The sequence below is a fragment of the Rutilus rutilus genome (genome assembly GCF_951802725.1).
Source record: "Rutilus rutilus genome assembly, chromosome: 3".
Taxonomy (NCBI): Eukaryota; Metazoa; Chordata; class Actinopteri; order Cypriniformes; family Leuciscidae; genus Rutilus; species Rutilus rutilus.
Genome location: NC_140211.1, coordinates 55,256,377 through 55,278,189, shown reverse-complemented (window position 1 = coordinate 55,278,189; position 21,813 = coordinate 55,256,377). Strand labels below are relative to the sequence as shown.

Sequence of the window (21,813 nt, the reverse complement as noted above, 5' to 3'; positions counted from 1 at the left end):
ACACACTAACTGACTGCAGTAGAAGTCTATGGAAGCCATTGAATAAAATAACAAATAAAGGTAATTATGAGTTGTATCTCACAATTCTGACTTCCCCCTTCGTAATTCCGAGTTTATATATCAGAATTGCAAGATTTAAACTCAACATTATGCCCTTTTCCCCTCAGAATGGCGAGTTCTGGTCTATATGAGTTAATGTTGCCTTCACGCGCTATTCGAAATTTCCTACTTCCCACTTCTGAAGAAGAGACTGTTGACTTAAGAGGGTCTTCATGTCCTATTTTCTAACTAGGAAACGAGGTTTGGAATCTCCCAGATTAAATGTGAGACCGTTCAGACTGTCGTTCACATGTTGACCACATGATATCGCCACGACACAACGAAAGAGAGCATCGTGTTTTTGTGTCAACGATGGCAAAACAGAATAAAAACAACATAAAATCTGCTTTGAAAGCAGATGACGAAAAGCAAAAAGTAAGGAAATATTATATAAACGTTTAAGTTTGTTTTTACGTGTGTACTCTTTAAGGCGGGACTTGCCGACATCTTAGAAGTGACGGCATTGATGTTCTCCGAGTTCACAGGTCGAATCTCCGACTTAAATATTTCATAATCTACATCCCTCTCTCTTCTTCCGGTTTTCCCATATTTAATATATATATATATATATATATATATATATATATATATATATATATATATATATTGAAGACTACCAAAAAAACTGACAAAGACAACATTTACTTTAAAAGTTTTATGAAAATACCAATGTGAGGAAAATTGAGATACAAAATTTTATCAATGGTAATATTACAAAAAGTATAAAAAAAAGTGCACAAAAACTTCTTTACAGCATTAATTGTACAGACAGCTTTGAATAAATAGCATAAGTTAAAAATGACAAATGAACGTAATGAAATGATCAGCTAAATCTCTGGTTAAGGCACATTGACTGAGAATGTGCCACATTAATAGTCAAAAACATTTTTTCCCTGAAATTTATCGACATCTTGTATTCGCTCTCGTGCATTTTAAGAACGAGAGCATCAAGTCGACACTAAAGTCGACTCAAAGTATTGCTGGTGAATAAAAACAAACATTCATTCAAATAATAACCTAACCAAATTCATAAACTCCACAATCTTGCTCAAGTTTGGAAGCAAAGCAATTTCCCCCCCGCCCAAAAAAAAAAAAAAAGGCTTTTCTGTCACATCGACAACATTTTGATTGATCCAAACTGTAACAATAAAAACAAAACAAAAACAAAGGCTGCAGTCAATATATCAAGGCTGAAAGACTGTACAATTTCATCTTCGATTAGCTTTAGTGTACAATATTGAGACATGGAAAACGTGGTTAAAAACACAGTGTAAAGCCTGGTCAGAAATTCATCACTCAGTTATATCTCTTACTTTCTGTATTATAACACTCTCATACAACAACATAGAGAAAAAAGAAAAGAAAAATACAAACACCACCAACAGTCATAAAACTGATCATGCCTACAAATACATTATGCATGCTTTCATATGCCATTATGTAAATGATAACCGTTTAAATACTCTGAGATAATGCGTTTTAGCATCTTGGTTTTAAAGATTTACAAACCCGTAACCGTATTTTAAATATTGAGAAACATCTTTACGCCAAACCAGAAATAAATGAGATTTTACAAGCATGTGTCCAAAATTCACATTGTGAATATTGTGCCCAAAGAAACCTTGTCAGTAAATGCATGTGTGTGTGTGATTTAACAGAGCACAGTTCACAGCTCGAGTCAGAGCAGAAGACTGCAAGGTAAAATATTGTATTTGCTTAAGTTAAAAGTACACCCATCTCATTAATGCCTTGGCTGTTATGTCATATATAGCACTTTACATTATTCATCTTTAACCCGTGAAACTAAATGCCAAATAGAAGTCTTTTGGTGCACTGGAATGGAAAATAAGATTATATTTACAAAACACTGGTAACTCCCAAAAACAATTTACAGTAATAAAAAAAATGGATTACATTAAATTTCCTAACTCAGACCTATAAATATGTCCTAATGCCCAGTTTTTTTTTCTCCTTTTCCGGTTATATATAAAATAAAAAAAAGTAAAAAAAAAAAGGTACAAAACTTACATTTTACAAAATAGGCATAAAAAAATAATAATAATACAAAAGCAATGGGAAAAGTCAACTCATACACAGTTATCTAACAAAGGGAAGATATCAGAGTCTACCACTGGAGACAAAGCTATGAGGGCCTCGAGGAGGGTGCGTTTGGAGGATCACCAGGCCTCCTTCATGACCTCCGGGAGAGGGGAAGGAAGTGTTTGGGAGATCTGAGAGTCCGAGGAGGATGCCAGAGCGGGACGCTTCTTGTTACAGCAGGGCTTGAAGAGACGAGGGTCGATGATCACCTCACCGAAACGCCCCTTGTAGACGATCCCACAGCACACCTTCTGCCTGAAACGCATCGATGGTGTTATTCACCGGCTCAACCACTAGGATGTCAACACGCATCGGTGAACAGAAGGGGAAGAAGCATACCTCTTCCAGTAGGACAGGTCGAGAAAGGAGAACCCAGACGGGGTCGGGCGTCTCTGCTTGGTCTCGATGTCGGAGCCGTCGTCTGATTGGTTACTGTGGCTGGGAGACTGAGACGGAGACATACTGGATGTGGTGCTGTGGGCATCTGAATCTGTCAAGACATGGCGGCAAACATTAACATGCCATCTGCAAAAACACAAGCTCGCTGGAACATTTTCCAAATGGATTTTGTATTAGTTTGCGCGATGAGAATTGTAGGAGAAAAGGAATTAATTTGTTATTATACATAATGTACATAAGATGATTGTTTATATTAGGGATGCACAATATATCAGCCGATATATGGTCATTTTTAATGTTATCGTTATCGACCCGGCAATAAAATTTGGCTGATATATTAAAGATAACGATAGATAATGGATTATTTCCTTCAGCTGAGACACTTCAGATGTGCATGATGTTATTAAATGGCTTGAAATATGATTGAAAAAAGGAAAAATATGGTTAAGTGCAACATGTGCAGTAAGTCTGCAAATCGTGTGCTTGGGACATGGCTTTTAACAGTGAGACTTTTGTAATCAGGCTGTAATCCTCATTGTTATTATATGTATTTTAAAGGTTTAGGTCTTTGTTTAGGTCTATTTTTACTACCACAAAAAAAAAACAAGTATCTGACTACTCGATTAATTGTCAAAATAATCAACTGATTACTCGATTATAGGGGTGTAACGATACCTTAATTTCACGATTCGATACATATCACGATACGATATTATTGCGATACTCCAAGACATTAAAAGGTTAAGAATTTTTTTTTTACTGTTGATTAAATGCTAAATTTGATATAACATTGTGGGTGTAAATGAATAGGCTTGGACAGTGGTGACACCAGAATAAATATATTCATGATTCTGAACCTGAAAATACAGAATTATTTTAGACGAATATGCTTAAACTCTGTCACTGGCTAGATATATATAAAATAATGTAGGCCCCTTTTTCCTTGTTAACATAAGACTTCTAACATTATCAGGAACCACTAATATTCCCCCATTATTATACATTATATTCAACATAATATATTGTAGTTTAAAACTGACTTCTCACAGGGTAATTTTTATTTTGGGTGAACTATCCACGATACATATTGTTGCATTTTTGTATTGCGATATATTGTGACACGATATATTGTTACACCCCTACTCGATTACTAAAATAAGCGATAGTGACAGGCCTATATCCCATGTGACATTTCGGATATTCCAAGTATTCTGGGGGAATTTGATAGGGTTTGGTGAAAAACCACCACAATTGTATGTATTTAATGAAAACCCTGAGCTCGACTGTGTTCATGAGTCTCAATTAGAAGTTATGAGAAATCAAGATGAATAAACACACGACACATGAAATGCAATGCCTAGAAATCCCCAAAAGGTCTCCGTCTGTCAGACTCGTCAGAATGAGTCGACAGATGTGATTCATCTTGATTTCTCATAACTTGTGTGTTTATTTTGGGGCAAGTCGGCGTGAACTGCGGCTTTCAATTTTTATTTGTTTTTCACCAAACCCAATCGTACACCCCCCAACAAATTGTAATACATTACTGGATCATTACTGCATTTTTTTTTTTTAAAGCTTGATGCTGGTCGCTATACAATGCCATTATATGGATGCGAGAGTCATGTCTTTTTTTTCTCCTTTTGTGGTCCATAAAAGAAAAAAAAAAGGGCATATTGCATTAGAACAACACCAGGGTGGGTAAATTATGACTTAATTTTCATTTTAGGGTGAACTATCCCTTTAAAAAAAAATTTTTTTTAATGATCGCACGTAAAACGTACGAATGAAATCATACGAATTAGCCACCAATTCGCCAAATTATGAAAATTGTTATATGAAAAAAAAAAAAAAAAAAAAAAGTGCAACTCACTTTGTCTTTTGAACTTATGAAGCTTCTTCAGTTTACTTTTCTTCTTTCCATCACTATTTTTGACTTTCTTGGGTTTGGTCAGCTTGAATCCCGGTCCCGCTCTGGCATCAACCACCTTGGGAAGGAAACAAGATTATTCTCACAATTTCTGAAAATGAAAATGGATGATTCCAGTGAAAACAAGAAAACGGTCCCTTACATGATTCCAGTTCTTCTTTGATCCATGCGGTAACTTCTTCCAGCGTTTTACCAGCAGCACACAAGCGTTGCAGATGTCTCCAACCCGATCCTCGGCCAGGCTATGAAAAAAAATATTGCAATATGAATGACAGAAAATTTATTTAAGGACAGAACTATTTTGTATATGACTAGAATTGCATTGCCTATTATCAAAAAACAACAACAAATCCTAATGGAATTCCTCTTTTTGGAAACAATCCCAATGGGATCACATAAGATGGAAAAATTAAAGCTCATCTAGTATGATATTATTAAATTCCAATAGGATTCTCGTTGATCTAATTAGGATAAAAAAAATTGTGACTGGGATAAAATTGGGATACAAGCAGAGTCATGGATAAACACTTACCCGAAGCAGAGCCTGAAGTTTTCCTCATATCTGCTGCTGTCAGTGAACCGAGAACTTGACGACTTGGTTTTGCAGATACAACAACCCTCGTTACTGCGGTAAATCTTGGATTTATGGAAGCCGAACATCTTTACGGGCTCTAGAAATGAATGGAGAGCGTCATTAAAACAAAAGGTCTCCTGCTCGTTTTGCGCGGGGGACTGAAGAGGGCGGGGGCACTAGCATATCCCTCTTGAACTTGACAATTTCATCGCGTTGTGCTCTAGAAGTTACGGAGAAAAATGCAGAATCACAAGCGCGCGTCTGGGATTAAAAAGCGCGTTTGCTCTGAACCCGTCTCGCCTGCAGCAATGACCTACTTTTGATGTTTGACAAAAGCCTTTCGCTGCAGCCACATTTAATACACGATCATTGACTCGCACGAGAAAAACAAACAGCTGCCGCATGCGAGCACTGGGATTTGATTATTTGGAAAATCCTAGAAAGAACGATAGTGGGATTTTTTAACTAACTGGGAACCCATCTTAAACAGGAATCCTGTATGAATCAAGTCATGGACTAATGGATAACTCAATTCCTATTTTGCCCTTTTCTGGTCTTATTTGATTCTTGATGGATTCCCGTTTAGTCGCTCCAAATAATGATAAGAATTCCTTTGGGAATTTTGACATGGGGCGAAGCGGGTGAAATAGGCGGAGTTGTAAAATCGAAAGTAGCATTAAATGGGCGCCTGTTCAGACAAAACATTGAGTTAATACTACTTAAAAAACACCTCTTAAACGACATGTAACGTTAACGTCATGCATAATATAATGAACATCGCGCGCTTTATGCATAAACACAAACGCTTGAAAAGCAACACCAAACATGACACGACTCATTCACAAAGACTCCACACATTAAAAAATAATGATTAAGATGAATTGTGACATACAGTATGCTCGGATTTGTTTATTTTTTATTTTTTTATTATTAGTTCGTTCGCGCCATATTTGCATATATTGAAACCAAAAGAAAGCTACACGGACATGTGTCGTAAATTAACATTCACACGCGCTTTTAAATCGCTTAGGAAGCCGTTTCTAAATAATACACGGATGATATTACCATTAAAATACGCTCGCTATTCTAAACTTGCCCAAACAGTGAGCGAGCGCCAAACGCGCGTCCCATTAACAATAACAGCTAGCCCGTTAGCACGCGACCATGCCACGCTCACATCCACGCGCGCCAAGCCCCATTGTTGACGTAAATAACCGCGCTGTAAACGCACTAACATTATACACACAACACCTTACGCACTCCGATACTGACAGTGCAAACAGTTAAAAACGAGATGCTACATTCGTATAGTTAGTTCGCAACAATAACAAAGGACTTACCGTCAGAAACTTTGAATTCCGTCCGTTTTACTCGTCTGTACTGCGCATGCCTTACTACGACCACACACAGAAACACAAATGAATGGTGGGGGCGGGGCCTGCGTACAAACATTGAGTAAAGGGGTTTGTCGGAGGAAGACCATATAAGGAGCTTAGACGCCAAGTTTAAACATCCATTCGACCAATCACCGCGCTCGAGCTTGCCATTTAAGAATGTTTTATCCGGGGAAGTACACAAACGTTCCGCACGTAACGCATTGTTCTTGTTGTGACTTGAATGTGTGTGAATGGACTCGTTTCCCGCTATGTTGTTGTAGCTCGAATGCTTGGAATACGGGACTGTTTGTATTTATATTATATTATATTATATTATATTATATTATATTATATTATATTATATTACATTACATTACATTACATTACATTATATTTATATAACACTCTGAAATGTAATGTTCCTGATAAAGTGATTTTATTATGTCTTTCAGTCAAGTGAAACGCAGTTAGCGTTATTATAAGTCCTAAACACCACTAGCATTATACTATTTTTTGTAAACAATATTAGTCTTAAAATGGGTAGATATCTTGTCCATGCACTTTTTCTGACTACTCATCAAAAGTTTATTTAAAAAAAATATATTTTTTATATTTCATATCATTAAAGTTGAAGTTATTTTTTTTTAAACTTGCTTAAAAAACGTTAAGTATAAGGTTCAGCAATGAGAGATCTATTTATTTTTTAGTTTTCACATTTTTAATCACCCTTTTAATACTACAAAATATTCCATGTGGTCTCTCAATTAATACGGTTATTAAACAATAAAAGTCTGATACATTATATTAGAAAAAGCAAAATGCTGCTTAAACTGGTCATAGGACATGGAAATGTCTGATTGTACTGCAAAGACATAATCAAACACGAATTTTGCTCTTGATGAAAGCTTGCATCATTTAAAAAAAAAAAGGCTGAAGCATCATAACCATATTGAATTGTCACCTTTAATACATTTTATACACTGTACACAATTGTTCAATATTTAACACTACATTACACCGCGTTGTCTATAAATGTATCGAGATAAAACACAAGAAAGAAAGAAAAACTCCCAGAATGCTCATGCCAGCTGTGTTTGAACAGGAACCAGAACATTCATGATGAAATTGGCACATGAATATCAATCAGTCTTTGATGTGCTTCTCCAAGGTATATCCTACGAATGACGCTACACTCTAAAAACAGGCGAATATTTCATCAATATTCAATAACAAAATGTTGGAGCTGTAAATATTGCATAGCAGAAACAGAGGGGCTGCTGGGGTTTAACTAGGGACACAAACACAGCAGCTGTGCCAGTTTAATTCTACTTTAAATATGGCATTAGAGTCGCCCCCGCGGTCCAGACCTGAGGGCTAAAGAGTCGAAAGGATACATCGGTTGCTGCATCTGCTTATTCGGTGGAACGCTAATGTTATCCTTTTTCCGTTGATTGTTCTGGGTTTTTACAGTCTCTCATAAAATATGTTTGGACATCACTTTCAGAAGTCGTATGTATGATTTTAGGGGATCATAATAAGCTTAAGAAGACATTTCACACTTTTCCTGCGTGGAACACAAAAGGAGATATTTAGACCAAAGTCCAAGCTGCTCTTTTCCCATTTAATGAACTGTGGTCACCACTGACTTTCATTGAACGGGGAAGAAAGAAAGAGGGTTTGGAATGATGGAGTGAGTAAATGATGACCGACTCAAGTCTCTTCTGCTCACAAAGACTGCATTTATTTGATCAAAAATACAGTAAAAACAATAATATTGTGAAATATTATTGTGATGTAAGATAACTGTTTTCTATCTCTATAGTTAAAAATATATATATTTATTCCTGTGATCAAAGCATCATTAATCCAGTATTCAGTGTCACATGATCCTTCAAAAATCTGGAGTTATGATGCTGAAAATGCAACATTTTGCATCACAGGAATAAATGACATTTTTACATATATTAAACAGTTCTTTAAAATTGTAATGTTTCACAATATTACTGTTTTTGCTGTATTTCTGATCAGATAAATGCAGCCTTGGTGAGCTGAAGATGGTGAGATGGTTCTTTTTTTTTTTTAAACATTAAAATATTATTCCAAACTTTGACCGGTAGTGTAATTTATGGGGTGTACTATCACTTTAAGTTGCCTCTGGCATTGTTAAAAAAAAAAGAAAAAAAAAAGAGCCTTTTCCATTTTTTCTTATCTTTTCTTTCTTTCTTTTTTTAAGTAAAATATGAATTCCCCACAAGTTGTACTTATAAAGCATACTTCTACATCATTTGCTTCAAACTCTGCATGGTGACAGTACGGGTTCGATTAGAGCACAGAGCAAGCAACCTGACACATATCAAAATAACACTGTTCTTCTTTGAAAATATAATAACAGTTTTTCTCACATGTTTCCCTTTTAAATATAGCCATTGTCAGCAGTCCACAACAACAACGAAAAATATTGAGCTTTCAATAAAACGCTATAGCACAGGTGGGAGTTTTCACCTTTCCAGAAACGTATGAATCAAAATAGAGGACATATTTGAATGTCAGTTGATAAAAATTATGACACGTTTGAAAAGACTCATTGCACTTAATATATGGCAAACATGACAGTAGCTTTGACGTAAGCCAGGTTAAGTCCTTTTGTTCAAGTCTCTCCATGTAAAAAACAAAACAAAAACAGTTAGTCCATGGTCCCGCTGATCTGTGTGTTAGTTCTACATGGAGACGGCGTTAGATCCCGATGCCTTTGACGAGAGACGCCTCCAGAGTGATGTTGAATTCCTGCAGAGTCTGTAGCACTCGAATCAGAGAGTTCACCAGAGAATGGTCCTTTAAGAGCGCCATGTCCTCGTACATCTGTGCTGTGATTGGACACTCGGCGAGGAGCGCGATCCAGTGGTGCAGCAGGTGATCTCTGCAAGCAGAAAGACAACAGGAGTCAGCACACGTGACTGATCCATAGGACTGGGTATCGATTCAGATGTTCCGATTCGATTCGATTTCGATTCTAAATTCGATTTTCTATTTCGATTCCCGATTCGACTCAATGAATATAGATTTAATACAAATCCTATATTCATAAAAAAGAACAGTGAACATAAGTTTACAAGTGGTTAATTAATAAAATGAAATTAAGAGCCATGAACCTGTATATTAAACTCTTCATTAAAACAGAAGCCAACTCTATATTTCAAATGCATACAATCAATAGACAGGATTTTGATGCAAGATGAAAACTTGATGCTGCAAATTGGACAAGTCAGAACAGTCGCATGCCTTGATCAAACAGGATCAGGTAATTTTATGTTTAAGATTAAACAAACATAAAATCTCACAGCATTAGCTGTAACATGGAGGCTGCAAGCCTCTAAACAGTGTAGAAAAACTAATACTGGCTTTTGGGTGATAGATAAATAAATATGGGAAAAAATTGATTCGTGGCCTTAAAAAACGAATAATCTATGATAAAATTTTTTTTTTTTTTGCCCAGCCCTACTGATCAATGTGACAAAAGAGCATGTCAGTTTCAAATAAGGGCACCTATAATGCTTTTTCTGATTTTACCTTTCCATTAGTGTATAATATATATGTTCAAGGGCAAAACACATTGCATGGACTTCCAATACTGACACCATAGATATAGATACTAGATATAAAACTGTTAACAGCTGCTCATAAAGCCTCGGGAGCTGAAGCAAAATTATGGTATGTTAAATGGCGTTACACGCTCTAAGCAGTTGACCAATCAGAGCAGACTGGGCTTTAAAGAGACAGGAACTAAAAGTGTTTCAGGCAGAAGGTAAAAGAGGTGCTGCAGAAATGTATAGAATGGAAAAATTTGTGTTTCTTTTTCTTTAAATCATGTAAATATTTTGTAGCAGACACCACAAATAGTTATGAACTTGTAATATGGGCACTTTAAAATTCAGAAATTCTACGTAAATCATGACCAACCTGGCCCCGAGACACACGAGCATCTGAAACTTCCCGTCTTTGCCGATGTTTCTGGGTGTGCTGTTGATGGCGCGCATGAAATGGCAGAAATGACGGACTCTCATCAGCCAGTTCTCGTCCTGGGTCATCTGACTCTGTTCCGCGCTCTCAAAGTAAACCTGTGATTTTTCTGTGGTAATACAGAATATAAACAGGAAGATTTAGGATTACTTGCGAGATTTTGAGGTATCATTCATGTTCCCAAACAAACTCCTAGTCTCAGCTTCAAACTACAGACCGCCCACAGTTCTTGCACTAACCGTCTGACACACTTCCTCAGAGTGTTAATATTTAATCTGACTGGCTTTCTAAGTAACCTTTTGTTAGCTTTTATTATACAAATGAGCTTCTTCCAGGCAAGTGTGATATCTGTTTTCAAGTTAAATATATGTTAAAGTGTAATTTATTCCTCTGATGGCAAAGTTGAATTTTCACTCCAGTCTGCAGTGTCACATGATCCTTCAGAAATCATACTAATATGCTGATTTCTAATATTCTAATTTATGCTCAAGATACATTTCTTATTATTATCATCAATGTTGAAAACAGTTGTGCTGCGTAACATTTTTGTGGAAACCATGATACATTTGTTTTTAGGACTCCTTGATGAATAGAAAAGTTCACAAGAACAGCATTTATTTGAAAGTATATATTTTTTTGTAATATTTTTAATGTCTGTACTGTCAGATTTGATCAATTTGATGCATTTTTGCTGAATAGAAGTATTAATTCTTGAAAAAAACAACAACTGTTGAATAAAATGGCACATAAACGAAACAAACTGTGATTGATCTCTTCACATGTCAGTCAAGCTGCTCTTCCTGTCTAAGTGGGCGGCTCTTGACCAAAATAGGCAGTATAAATATACAGTATGAATAACACCTAATCATGTCTGATAAGACAAAAAACTCCTTACACCAAGCATGAGAAATTAATAATAACTAATAATAAAAAAATATTTGTTACCAAGAAAGTCCCAAATGAAGACGTTCTTGAAAAGGCGCGGTGACTTGAATCCGTGCTGGAACACCTGCTCTAGAGCCCAAACTAAACCATACTCTCCACACAAAAGCAACGTGAGGCTTCCTCTCTACAAGAGAAGAAAGAAGAAAGATCATCAATATGTGCTGATTTCATCCACATTTCTCTTTTCCACTGTTTGTTTGTCTTTACCTCTTTTTCTGGCTTATGGAAGTGTTTGACGATCCCATTAATCGCCTCTCCCACTCCTTCCTGGATCTGGCCTGTGTTTAACTCTAGAGGACACACAATGGGAAACATGCTTGAGACAACAAATATCCTCCAGCAATAAGTGCAGTTATAAAATCTATAAGATGTGACTTTTGACTTTAATGAGATTTCAAAAGTACACACTTGGTTTGCTGTTTGGCGAAATGGTGACAAATCTTCGCATCATCCCGGGGGATTGCTGCATTGGAGGAGTCCGGCACATTCTTTCTTCGTTCTCCGTGTTAGTCACCAATTCGCCCACCAGTATCCTCTCCAAGCTGCCATCGTCCACTCCTTTACCCAGCCAACGGCCGCACGGAAACCTACACAACAGACAGTCAGTTGAGGGACTAATAATGAATAATGTGATTATGGTGCTACTAAAATCTTGGCACTCACTTGTAAGTGTGCCCTGTGATCCCATTGCGGACCATTACGCACTCCACTAGCCACTTAGCATACAGCCCTGAGTTATCATGGCCCATCTGTATGGTGGTCAGCTTCCCCAGGTTCTGGCACTGTGCGAAGTACAAACAGAATTATACAACAAACCTCGACCAAACAGATTACCAAAACAGGAAGTCACCTTAGGGTTTTCAATAGTCAATATCTAGCATGGTGCCAAAAAATACAGCAAAATATATAGTGAAACTTTATGTATTATTTTTTTATTCTTATTTTTCTTAATCTTACCTATAAATGTTCTTTCTATTATCTTGTGTATGTATGTATGTATGTATGTATGCATGTAAGCATGTATGCATGTATGTATGTATGTATGTATGTATGCATGCAGGTATGTATGTATGTATGCATGTATGTATGTATGTATATATGTATGCATGCATGTATGTATGTATGTATGTGTGCATGTATGTATGTATGCATGTTTGTATGTATGTATGTATGTATGTATGTATGTATGTATATATGTATGTATGCATGTATGTATGTATGTATGTATGCATGTATGTATGCATGTATGAATATAGCTCATTCTGATTCTGAAACGGGGGGTAAAAGAACGTAGGTGTGTCACCTCAAACGTAATCTCCAGAGTGTTTTTGGGGACCTGCAGGACCCCAGTCTCAGCTAGTTCCCCTGAGACGCACACCCAGGGGTTGGCCGTAAACATGGAGCCACCTAGTTTCTTACTGGGAATGATGACCACATGGTATGGTATCACTGTGAACAACAACAAGGACGAGGTCAAGAAACGTTTATTTGATACAAGAGTTAATAAAGTAAATATACATGGTTTAATTTGGCTAGTGATGCAACATTAAGCAACACCATGAATATTACAGTGATTTAATGCACATTGACATGTTTGTTAAGTGCAAATTTGAGTGTTAAGACACGAAAATGCCTCAGAAATGTCAATTATTTCTATTATTATGAAATGTATAATTATAATAATTTTTTTTATTTTTATTAATTCGTATGTAAGATATGCTGCTGCATAAATAGACATTCATAAAACCCATATCAGATCTAGGCAGTTTGAGGCAGGTTTCAGGGTTTAAAACCATTAAGCTTTTGCAGTTGAGAGTAACAATTAGGGCTGAGCGTTTACAATATATATGTACTGTATATATATTGTAAACTCTATTACTCAGCCCTAATTGTTACTCTCAACAGCAAAAAGCTTAATGATGTGCTGTGTCTGCAATTCGAGATTGATGCCTCTTACTAATTGTGGTGAAGACATTGGTAAAGCAGAAGTAGTCCACAGCGTTGAAAGAGAGGAGATGGTAGAGGAACTGCTCCTTTTCATCATCACAGCGCAAGAAAGCATATCGCTTATAGAGTTTCCTTCAAATAAATACAACCAAACATGGTAAATCATACAGCTATAAAGGAAACAGAGATGAAAGTTAAGTGCATGTTTAAAGAACCTGAAGAAAACGAGTTCAAATGCATTTCAGGTCAGAAGAGGACAACACAAAGAAAGTGGATGAGCCACTTCAGTTCAAGGCCCATTAATAATAATAAAAAAAAACACTTCATTTTTAATGGAGCCTTATTCTTTGCTGTGCTACATCTCTACAGTTCGTCTACAGTACATCTGATTTATGATAGCGCCTTCTACGCCACTAAAGAACTAGTCGATTGGTCTTACTTGGTGAGCTCATGGTCAGACAGCAGTTGTTTCAGGTGCCGGGACAGCAGTTTCTTCTCCATGGAGAGACGCACCCATGCCCTGGCCTTCCCAACATCTGTCTTGATCTCACTGATGTTCTGGATGTGCCTGAAACATGACATATAACAGATATCACATACTGATAACAGGACTTTCAATTCCAATTTCCACTAGAATTATGTAAATGAGTTACAGTCCTAACAAGATGTGATGCCACATCGCGGCATTCGATAAAATGTATGTTAGCTAAGTTAATAACTAATGATCTTTGCAATGGAAGTGAATCAATCAAAAACTAAGTTTAGCTGGACAATAACTTTATTCTAGAGCTGCTGTAAAGCCAAAACAATCTCTGTTACCGTATTTTCCGGACTATAACTCGCTCAGGAGTATAAGTAGCATCAGTCAAAAAACTGGACTATAAGTCGCATTTATTTAGAAATGTATTTCACAAAAACACACACAAAAAAACCACAATGTTACGGACGGGACAGTTCTCCGTTACGGACGCGAGCACTCTGAAAGAGACCTCAAACAGAAAGCACAAAGCCTGTCTTTAAATTGAATTTCGTTTTGTATTAATTGTATCTTAATTTTAATCAATGTTTCATCAACAAATTGCCTGGATTTAATAAATAATAAGTAAATATAGTAGAAAATAGATAATCACGACACGAAGGCGCCGGCGCGTGAACTGGAGCTCGTCTCATAAATGAACTGAAACTCAGCGTATAAGGTAGCCTACTTGCCTCACAGACCTGAGACTGAGCTTTCTATATATAGAAAGCTTGAAATGTCTACTTTTAAACAAAACAATTCAAAACGAAAGAAAACAGACTGTTCTCTGCTTATGTAATCCGCATGAAATGTGCATTTCTCTCTGGCGCGTTCACTACTGCGAAGATCGCGAGTCAGCATCGTCAACTTCATCTCTGCAGCCGACACTTACACAGAAAACACTTGTTTATTAGTAAACAATTAAAATGTCTCCTTGCTATATTTTACATATTCATAATCATTACTTTTGCCGGTTCTATGTGACAGCTTTTAGGTGCTTTATTGGCAGCGCCACCCTTACATGCTACATGAACGCGTCACCACCGCATCAGTACCGAAAAATCTTTTTGGGGACATTTTGTTTGTGTTCAGGCTTTCTCAGTTGTCTTTAGGTTAATGTTTCAGTTAACTATTTTCAGTTCATTTTTTCAGGGGTAGACTACAGGAGCAGCATAGAGTAGGCTACTCTCGCGGCTGTAGACGGTAATGCTTTCTCTTGGTTCATGTATGAATTAATTTTGATATATAAGTCGCACCTGACTGTAAGTCGCAGGACCAGCCAAAATGATGAAAAAAAACTGCGACTTATAGTCCGGAAAATACGGTACTTTAATTTCTTATTATCAATGTAAAGCTGATTTGAAACAATCTATATTGTTAAAAGCGCTATATAAATAAAGGTGACTTGACTTGACTTTACTAGTGAAATGATTGGATTTTGAAAACAAAACAATTCACCAAACAACGGTAAATGTGACCGCACAAGTGATGGCTCTATAAGAATCAAAAGAGCTCTTGCCGAGAAACCTCCATGCACAGGTTCACAGCACTGAACCCAATGCATTCTTGCATTCGCGAGAGAAAATGGGGGCAGGAGAAATGTCTCAGACTCCCTAGAGCATCAGCCAGCCGCTATCATGCATGCCACGTCCAGACACATTCTCTTCCACTCCACCTCTAGGAGTCAACACTGTCTGACCTTCCATTACATAAATGCATTATAGCGTTCAGTGCTGCCCTCCAGACTCGACAAACCTCACAATTACAGTCTGCTGAAGCCAGATTTTCAAGTAGACCTGCAGCTATAATATTAATGCACTAGACAATGTCATTGCCTTGCTATATTATGCTGACATCAGGAAAAAAAGGTATCACAAAGGTAATACTTTTATGATAAATACTGTGTTGTTAACACCAATTAACCATTTCTGTTGAATGCATCGTCAATAGGAGATGCTGACATGGCTAAAGAGAGGGATGTTATGCCGAGGCTTTCATGCACTGACACAGTTCGGCTCAGCGGGGGGTCTGGTGTTAATTAGGCTGGAAATAATGTGGCGACATGAAACGTCTCAGTGCTTTCTTCACGCTATGTGAGGAAACCCCCTTCCCATCTAAGACCATACACTCCCCTGCATTGCAGCAGCATGCCTGTATTTTCATGAAAACAATATAAAAAATTCAGTTTCAGGTCATAAATTGATTTAAATGTTAAACTGTAAAAAATAAAAGAAATAAAAAATACATGTGATAATTTTTTGACCTTGGGTTTCAGGGTATAGTTTCATATTGTCTGGCTATCAATTTGATTCTTGTAAGGAATATTGTTTTTTTGGAATTACACTTTTTTTTTTAGACACAAAACAGGACATCACGTTCCTTTATTTGCTGCAGTGACTCGGGACACTATATTATACTTTCTTTTGTTTTGATTTAACATGCCCGTATATTATGCTCATTTACAAGTTCATAATTGTATTTTTGGGGTCTGCTAAAATATATTTACATGATCTGATGTTCAAAAAACATTATTTTTTTACATACTGCATATTGCTGTATATGTCAAACCAAAAACCACTCATAACCTATAGCCAGAACCAAGAACTAAGAGTACATGCAAAGGACTCCGTCTTCTCTGTGTAGTGCGATTGCTTTGCTCTATACTCTAATGGTTTCATTCTCACCTCATGTCCTGGATCAAGGAGACTTTGAGAGGCGGCATTGCGCAGCTAGCATCCGACTTCCGTCTCTCTGTGTCATGAATGATACCTGAGACACAAAACAGGGAAAACATGCTGAAAAATCAAACATAACAATGAAGAAATTAACATTTTCAATGAAAGCCAACTACCTAAGCACTGCACTGGCTTTCTGTTCCAAACCCTAGCGAGCTGCCGACCTGGAAAGCATTTCGGCATCATAGTAAACATTTCCGATGTGGAGGTTGTTCCACCAGCAAAAACATATTATCTAAGGCAGCAATGCATATATCCCAGAATGCACTACACCAGATTCAGTGAACGTAAAATAAAAACACTTATATTGTGGTCAATAATAAAAATGTACTTGTGTTTGTGTGTTTTATGCTTTATAAAATGCAGTGTTATTGTATTATTATGTATATACTATTATAGTATTTATTTATTTTTTTAATTAGCTTTTATTTCTACATTTTCAGTGTTCATTTTAAAATTTAGTGTAACACCGTCTCCTAAGAACGTTCAAACTCAATATGAACAAACGAGTGTAATCTATGACAAAGATTGTTTCAGTATGTATTTTTAATAAAGATAAAATGGTGTAATGTTTACGAATTTGATTATCTACTTATCCATTCGGTTGCAAGTGCAGTGCGCTTGCAGAGAGACTCCGCCCACACAAGCTTCTGATTGGCTGAGATTTTTATTTTATTTCGTCACACCTCGTAGTCATGTCGCGTCTGGAGTGGACAGACAAATAGCTTTTTGCTGAAATCACATCGCGTCTGGTTACGTGTAATTCTTATACGTTTATTTTGATTAATAATTCTACTTAGTTTTAGTCATTTTAGTCCTCCAAGTCATCATTTCTAATATTTATAGTTTCAATGAACAAAAATGGTTAATAGTTTTCAGTTAAGGCCTGTTCACACCAAGAATGAAAATTTTAAAGATAACAACAACTACATTAGCATCCACGCCAACGCACGATAACGTTTTGTCTGCCGCTTAAGTCAGGTGGATTCTGATTGGCTGTCAATGTTTTTTATTATTCGGCATCTAGAAAAAAAAAACGATTCCAATGATATCATTCCTCTATGCAGTTATCTTGATAGTTGTGGTGTGGACTTTCCTATTCTGACAAAATTAGAATGATTATTAGTTAACAAAAACAACACTGACAGAATCGGTGCGTTCACGCCATGTCGTAATTACAGGATTACGCCTTGTAAAAAATAGTTCACGTCCTCGTAGAACTCTTAAATACAACTTGTAAACTGGGAATTTTATGAGCGTTCCGCCTTGTACTCCGACGGTGTACCACCTGGCACTGCATATTCATATTGGCGTTGATAAGTGTTGTTATAAAACGGCACTGGTTGTCATCTCGTAATTACGGTAATCACAATATGGCATGAATGGAGTATACGTCAAGTTGTTAGCTAAGCAAAATGAGATAAATGTAACATCAAAGTTGGAATCACCATGTTAGCCGAGTTTTTGTGCGGTCCACGTGTGGGTGTGTGTGTGTGTGTGTGTGCGAGTGACCAGCATTTCAAGAAGATGCCTATGTAGTCAGGTTTTAATTTTGCTTGTTTAAATTAAATTGTTTAATAACAGGTTTAAATTGTGTTTGTGTGACTGTATGCAATTGCTTTTGTTGTATTATCTATGCTGGTAAGCACTTTGGTCAACGGCAGTTGTTTTAAATGCGCTATAGAAATAAAATGTGTATTGTATTGTACTGTAGTCAGGTAGAGATATGGAACAGAGTTAAAATGTGCAAAATTATTGTATCACATTCAAAGTGTTTTACCGGGAGGGCCGAGGCCTGCTGGAGTAGCGTCTCTCTTCTCTTTACTCTCTTGATAATGTAAGAGGTGCGACCACAAGGCGGATTTTCCCTGGCAAACACACAGAGCAGGACCAGGTCAAACAATCCCGACTACATTACCACTTTCATAACAGAAGTCGTAGAGTTTGTGTGTGTGTGTGATTTACCTGCTTGACCTGCAGACCGTGGCTCCAGATTCGTTCCAGCAGATCACACAAGCTGGCGATGAGCGTGTTCTCCTCCACGCCAGTGATGCTAACCTCCCCGTGTCCCAGCTCCACCGCTTCCCGTCCCATCTTCTCCACCAGCATGCGCTTCGTCTGAGCCACAGATCAAACGGGGTTATAGTTTACATCAAGACCAGGATTATTACATCCAGGGGTGCAAACACATGTATGGTCAAAAAAGAGAGAGGTAATCGAAGCCCTCGTCCCGCGGCAAATATCCAGATACTACATTGCCACCATCCCCAACCCACCCCTATAGGCTCATAGAGTCAAATGAAATTTAGAAAAACTATCTTGCACTTCTTGCTTTACTGCTACTTCCTGAAAACAATTTCACCTGATGATTTGAATAGCTCTTTTTGTAAAGAATTAATAATTCTAGGATGATTGGGGTAATTGTGTAGGGTAGGCCTAGTGCATCTGCATAGAAACTAATAAACAAAATACAAATATAAATACAATAAAACACAAATACACGAGAAATAAAGCAGTACTTTATGTTTTTCAGGTAAATTAACTGTATTAAGTATTAATACAGTTTATCTTTTGACAAAACGTGATTAAGCTCTTTCTCTTTTGTTGTTTGATTAACTTTGGTGACACAAACAGCTGCAGGTATATTGGGTGCTGTCCCTTTAAGACGAATGCACGTATCTAATACCGGTAATGACACGCATCCGTTTTATTTTGACTGCGTTTACGGGGAAACTCGTTGAGACGGACACTGGCTTATTTTTTCGTGCACATGTCTGTTCAAACACAAATAGATAAGAAAGAAAAGGGAATTCGGTGTTCACGAACTTCACGTGCTGTCTGCGACTGCGTGGCTCTGTGCGCCGACAGACCATCTACATTTGGATGTTAAACATAATATATATAGCCTGATACAGCAAAGACAACGTCGGCAGTATTGACGGCAAAATAGGCTACAGAATATTTCGTTCTGTAGGCCTATTGACAGGGGCAATATTTGAAAATCGATAATTAGGCCTATTTTTTAAATTACAATTATATATGCATTTGTCAAAACCGAGAGACTTTCAAGCATCAAAATGTAATTCATTAATATGTATTTGCACCTTCTATTTTGTCTGAAAACTTCCAACACTCTTGCGTGTCGCGTGAAAAATAGGCGTCGGTTGCGGTTCTATTTCTAGCACGCGGTTTCGGCGCGGCTCGAGAAGTGTGTGTGTCACGCAGGCATTGTGCTCTAACACAAGCTCTAACCAGTTAACATGAGAGCCGACATAAAAACGGACACTCCACGCCACGCAGAGAGAAATGTGATGCAGTGGCAGATCCAGAGTGAGACAGAAACACTAGTGGTTCACGCTTGCGCACATACTGCTGGTTTGGCGCGCAGTGTTCTGATTCGCTTATTTCCTATTTACTTGTTGGTGGACGCAATCCAGAATTACTGTTGGTTAAATTATAATCAGACCCCCCCCCCCTCCTTAAAAAAAACTCTTCGGATCTGCACGATTCACACAAGTCACCCAAACTGACGTGAAAAAAGCGTGAGGCGCCGAAAAGCGCGCTGTTTGCACCCCTGTACATCAACATGTAAAGCTGAGTCTATTACCAAACTAGGGCTGCACGATTAATCGCAATGAAACCGCACGCGATTTGGCAAAGGCTGCGATTATTTAACGCGTAGCTTGTCAGTTCAGCGGCTGATCATTAGTAAATGCTGCTTCATCTGAACACCAGAGGGCGTCTCACACACACACACACACACACACACACACACACACACACGCTAAATATGCCCCGCCGCAGAAGTACGATAACACACATCATTCCAGGAAATCCCTATCGCTGTAGCCGAATAAACATCAGATTGAAACGCTTTGATTGATTAAACATGACTAATAAACACACGACTGCCATATTCTGTACAGGTGAAACTCGAAAAATTTGAATATCGTGCAAAAGTTCATGTATTTCAGTAATTCAAATTAAAAGGTGACTTAACTAATATATTTTGTATATATAACTATATACATATGCATGATTATACTTTTCAGAGGGCCGACATTTCTGTATTTAAAATCCTTTTTTTTAATTTGATTTCATGTAATATAACAATTTTCTGAGATTTTGAATTTGAGGTTTTCATAAGCTGTAAGCCATAATCATCAAAATTATAACTTTTGCATAATATTCAAATTTTTCGAGTTTCCCCTGTGTAAGAAGCCACATCATCTCACAGAAGGATGAGCTCAACTATCGTTATGGAGTGAGTTTTGAGTAAAAGCATGTTATTAAATGTTGTTTTGTTGGATAAGAAGTTCATAAATGTTTGGAAAGATGTTTGACTCGTGTTGTTTTTTCAAATGCACGTTATAAGTGACTCAAACTCCCAGTGCTTTCAGATGGAGCAGCGTTTACAGAGCCGTACATCAATGACAAGCTGCGCATTAAAAATAATCGCAGCCTTTGCGATTTCATAATCGCAATAAGCCAAATCGGTTTAAGTGCGATTTCATGTAAATTGTGATTAATTGTGCAGCTCTATACCAAACCCTGAGGAAGATCAAAACACGCACCTTATTTCTGCACTCCTTTAACAGTCCCTCCACAAACTTCCAGTTGGTCTGTGCAATGACTGAAGGCGACAGGTTGGAGAGTTTGGGCTGGCGGAGAGTGGTGCCAAGGTTCCTGGCCTCCTGGATGTATTTCTGCAATGGCAATGACACAAAGTCACATGACGCCCGACAAAAGACTTCCATGCAGTTTGTGGCTTTTGAGCTACTTCAAATCTAGAGTTAAACAGCTAAATACCCCAGAGTCCACTGGGCTAAACCAAGTGTGCTGCACACATCCTGAAAAGTGAAGGCAAAACATTTCGGTCGCCCCCTGGTGGCTGGTCGCAGTATAGGTCATAAACCCCGCCCTCTCCATGTAATCAAATGGGACGGATAATTTAAAAATCCAACACTTTTTTCCAAAGACGGTTTCTGTCATTTTAAGTTGTTCTTATCATTCTGACTCATGTTAATGCGTTCATTTTCCTAATAAGTTTGGTTTTAGTTATTTGATGCTATAAAAAGGTGCATAACATCATGATTGATTGACAGCTACTCTGGCTCCAAATGACATCATCGGCGCACAATGTCAGCAGCCATTTCTGGGAAATTTTGGCTTTATTT

The 21,813-nt window shown here is 37.4% G+C and overlaps 2 protein-coding genes across 3 annotated transcripts in view; both read right to left on the bottom strand.

Annotated features, from left to right (window-relative positions):
* Window positions 1-1,652: 1,652 nt before the first annotated feature.
* On the bottom strand, window positions 1,653-6,616 carry sinhcafl (SIN3-HDAC complex associated factor, like). The gene is made up of 6 exons (XM_084404554.1): window positions 6,440-6,616; window positions 5,058-5,196; window positions 4,668-4,767; window positions 4,469-4,583; window positions 2,539-2,689; window positions 1,653-2,454 (listed from the first exon to the last, which is right to left on the bottom strand). The coding sequence occupies exons 1-6, from the start codon at window positions 6,549-6,551 to the stop codon at window positions 2,277-2,279; spliced, it is 795 nt and encodes a 264-aa protein (XP_084260680.1). The 5' UTR covers window positions 6,552-6,616; the 3' UTR covers window positions 1,653-2,276.
* Window positions 6,617-7,416: 800 nt separating this feature from the next.
* The window catches only part of dennd5a (DENN/MADD domain containing 5A), a 64,014-nt gene continuing 49,617 nt past the window's right edge, over window positions 7,417-21,813 (bottom strand). For both annotated transcript variants that reach the window (XM_084405158.1, XM_084405157.1), the window contains 13 exons: window positions 21,211-21,342; window positions 18,602-18,754; window positions 18,417-18,504; window positions 16,586-16,670; window positions 13,824-13,952; window positions 13,395-13,516; window positions 12,741-12,886; window positions 12,101-12,219; window positions 11,846-12,024; window positions 11,645-11,727; window positions 11,438-11,561; window positions 10,433-10,601; window positions 7,417-9,392 (listed from right to left, as the gene is read on the bottom strand). In XM_084405158.1, the coding sequence (XP_084261284.1) occupies window positions 9,209-9,392; window positions 10,433-10,601; window positions 11,438-11,561; window positions 11,645-11,727; window positions 11,846-12,024; window positions 12,101-12,219; window positions 12,741-12,886; window positions 13,395-13,516; window positions 13,824-13,952; window positions 16,586-16,670; window positions 18,417-18,504; window positions 18,602-18,754; window positions 21,211-21,342 (1,713 nt within the window). In that variant the 3' untranslated portion in view covers window positions 7,417-9,208. The remainder of the gene's footprint in view (window positions 9,393-10,432; window positions 10,602-11,437; window positions 11,562-11,644; window positions 11,728-11,845; window positions 12,025-12,100; window positions 12,220-12,740; window positions 12,887-13,394; window positions 13,517-13,823; window positions 13,953-16,585; window positions 16,671-18,416; window positions 18,505-18,601; window positions 18,755-21,210; window positions 21,343-21,813) is intronic.

Excerpts from the sequence above, each read along its gene's own strand:
- sinhcafl (XM_084404554.1), bottom strand. The coding sequence starts at position 6,551 with ATGTTTGTACGCAGGCCCCGCCCCCACCATTCATTTGTGTTTCTGTGT. Across the intron at positions 5,197-6,439 it reads GGAATTCAAAGTTTCTGACG|AGCCCGTAAAGATGTTCGGC; the intron begins GTAAGTCCTTTG and ends ATTCATTTCTAG. Across the intron at positions 4,584-4,667 it reads CAAAGAAGAACTGGAATCAT|GTGGTTGATGCCAGAGCGGG; the intron begins GTAAGGGACCGT and ends TTCCTTCCCAAG.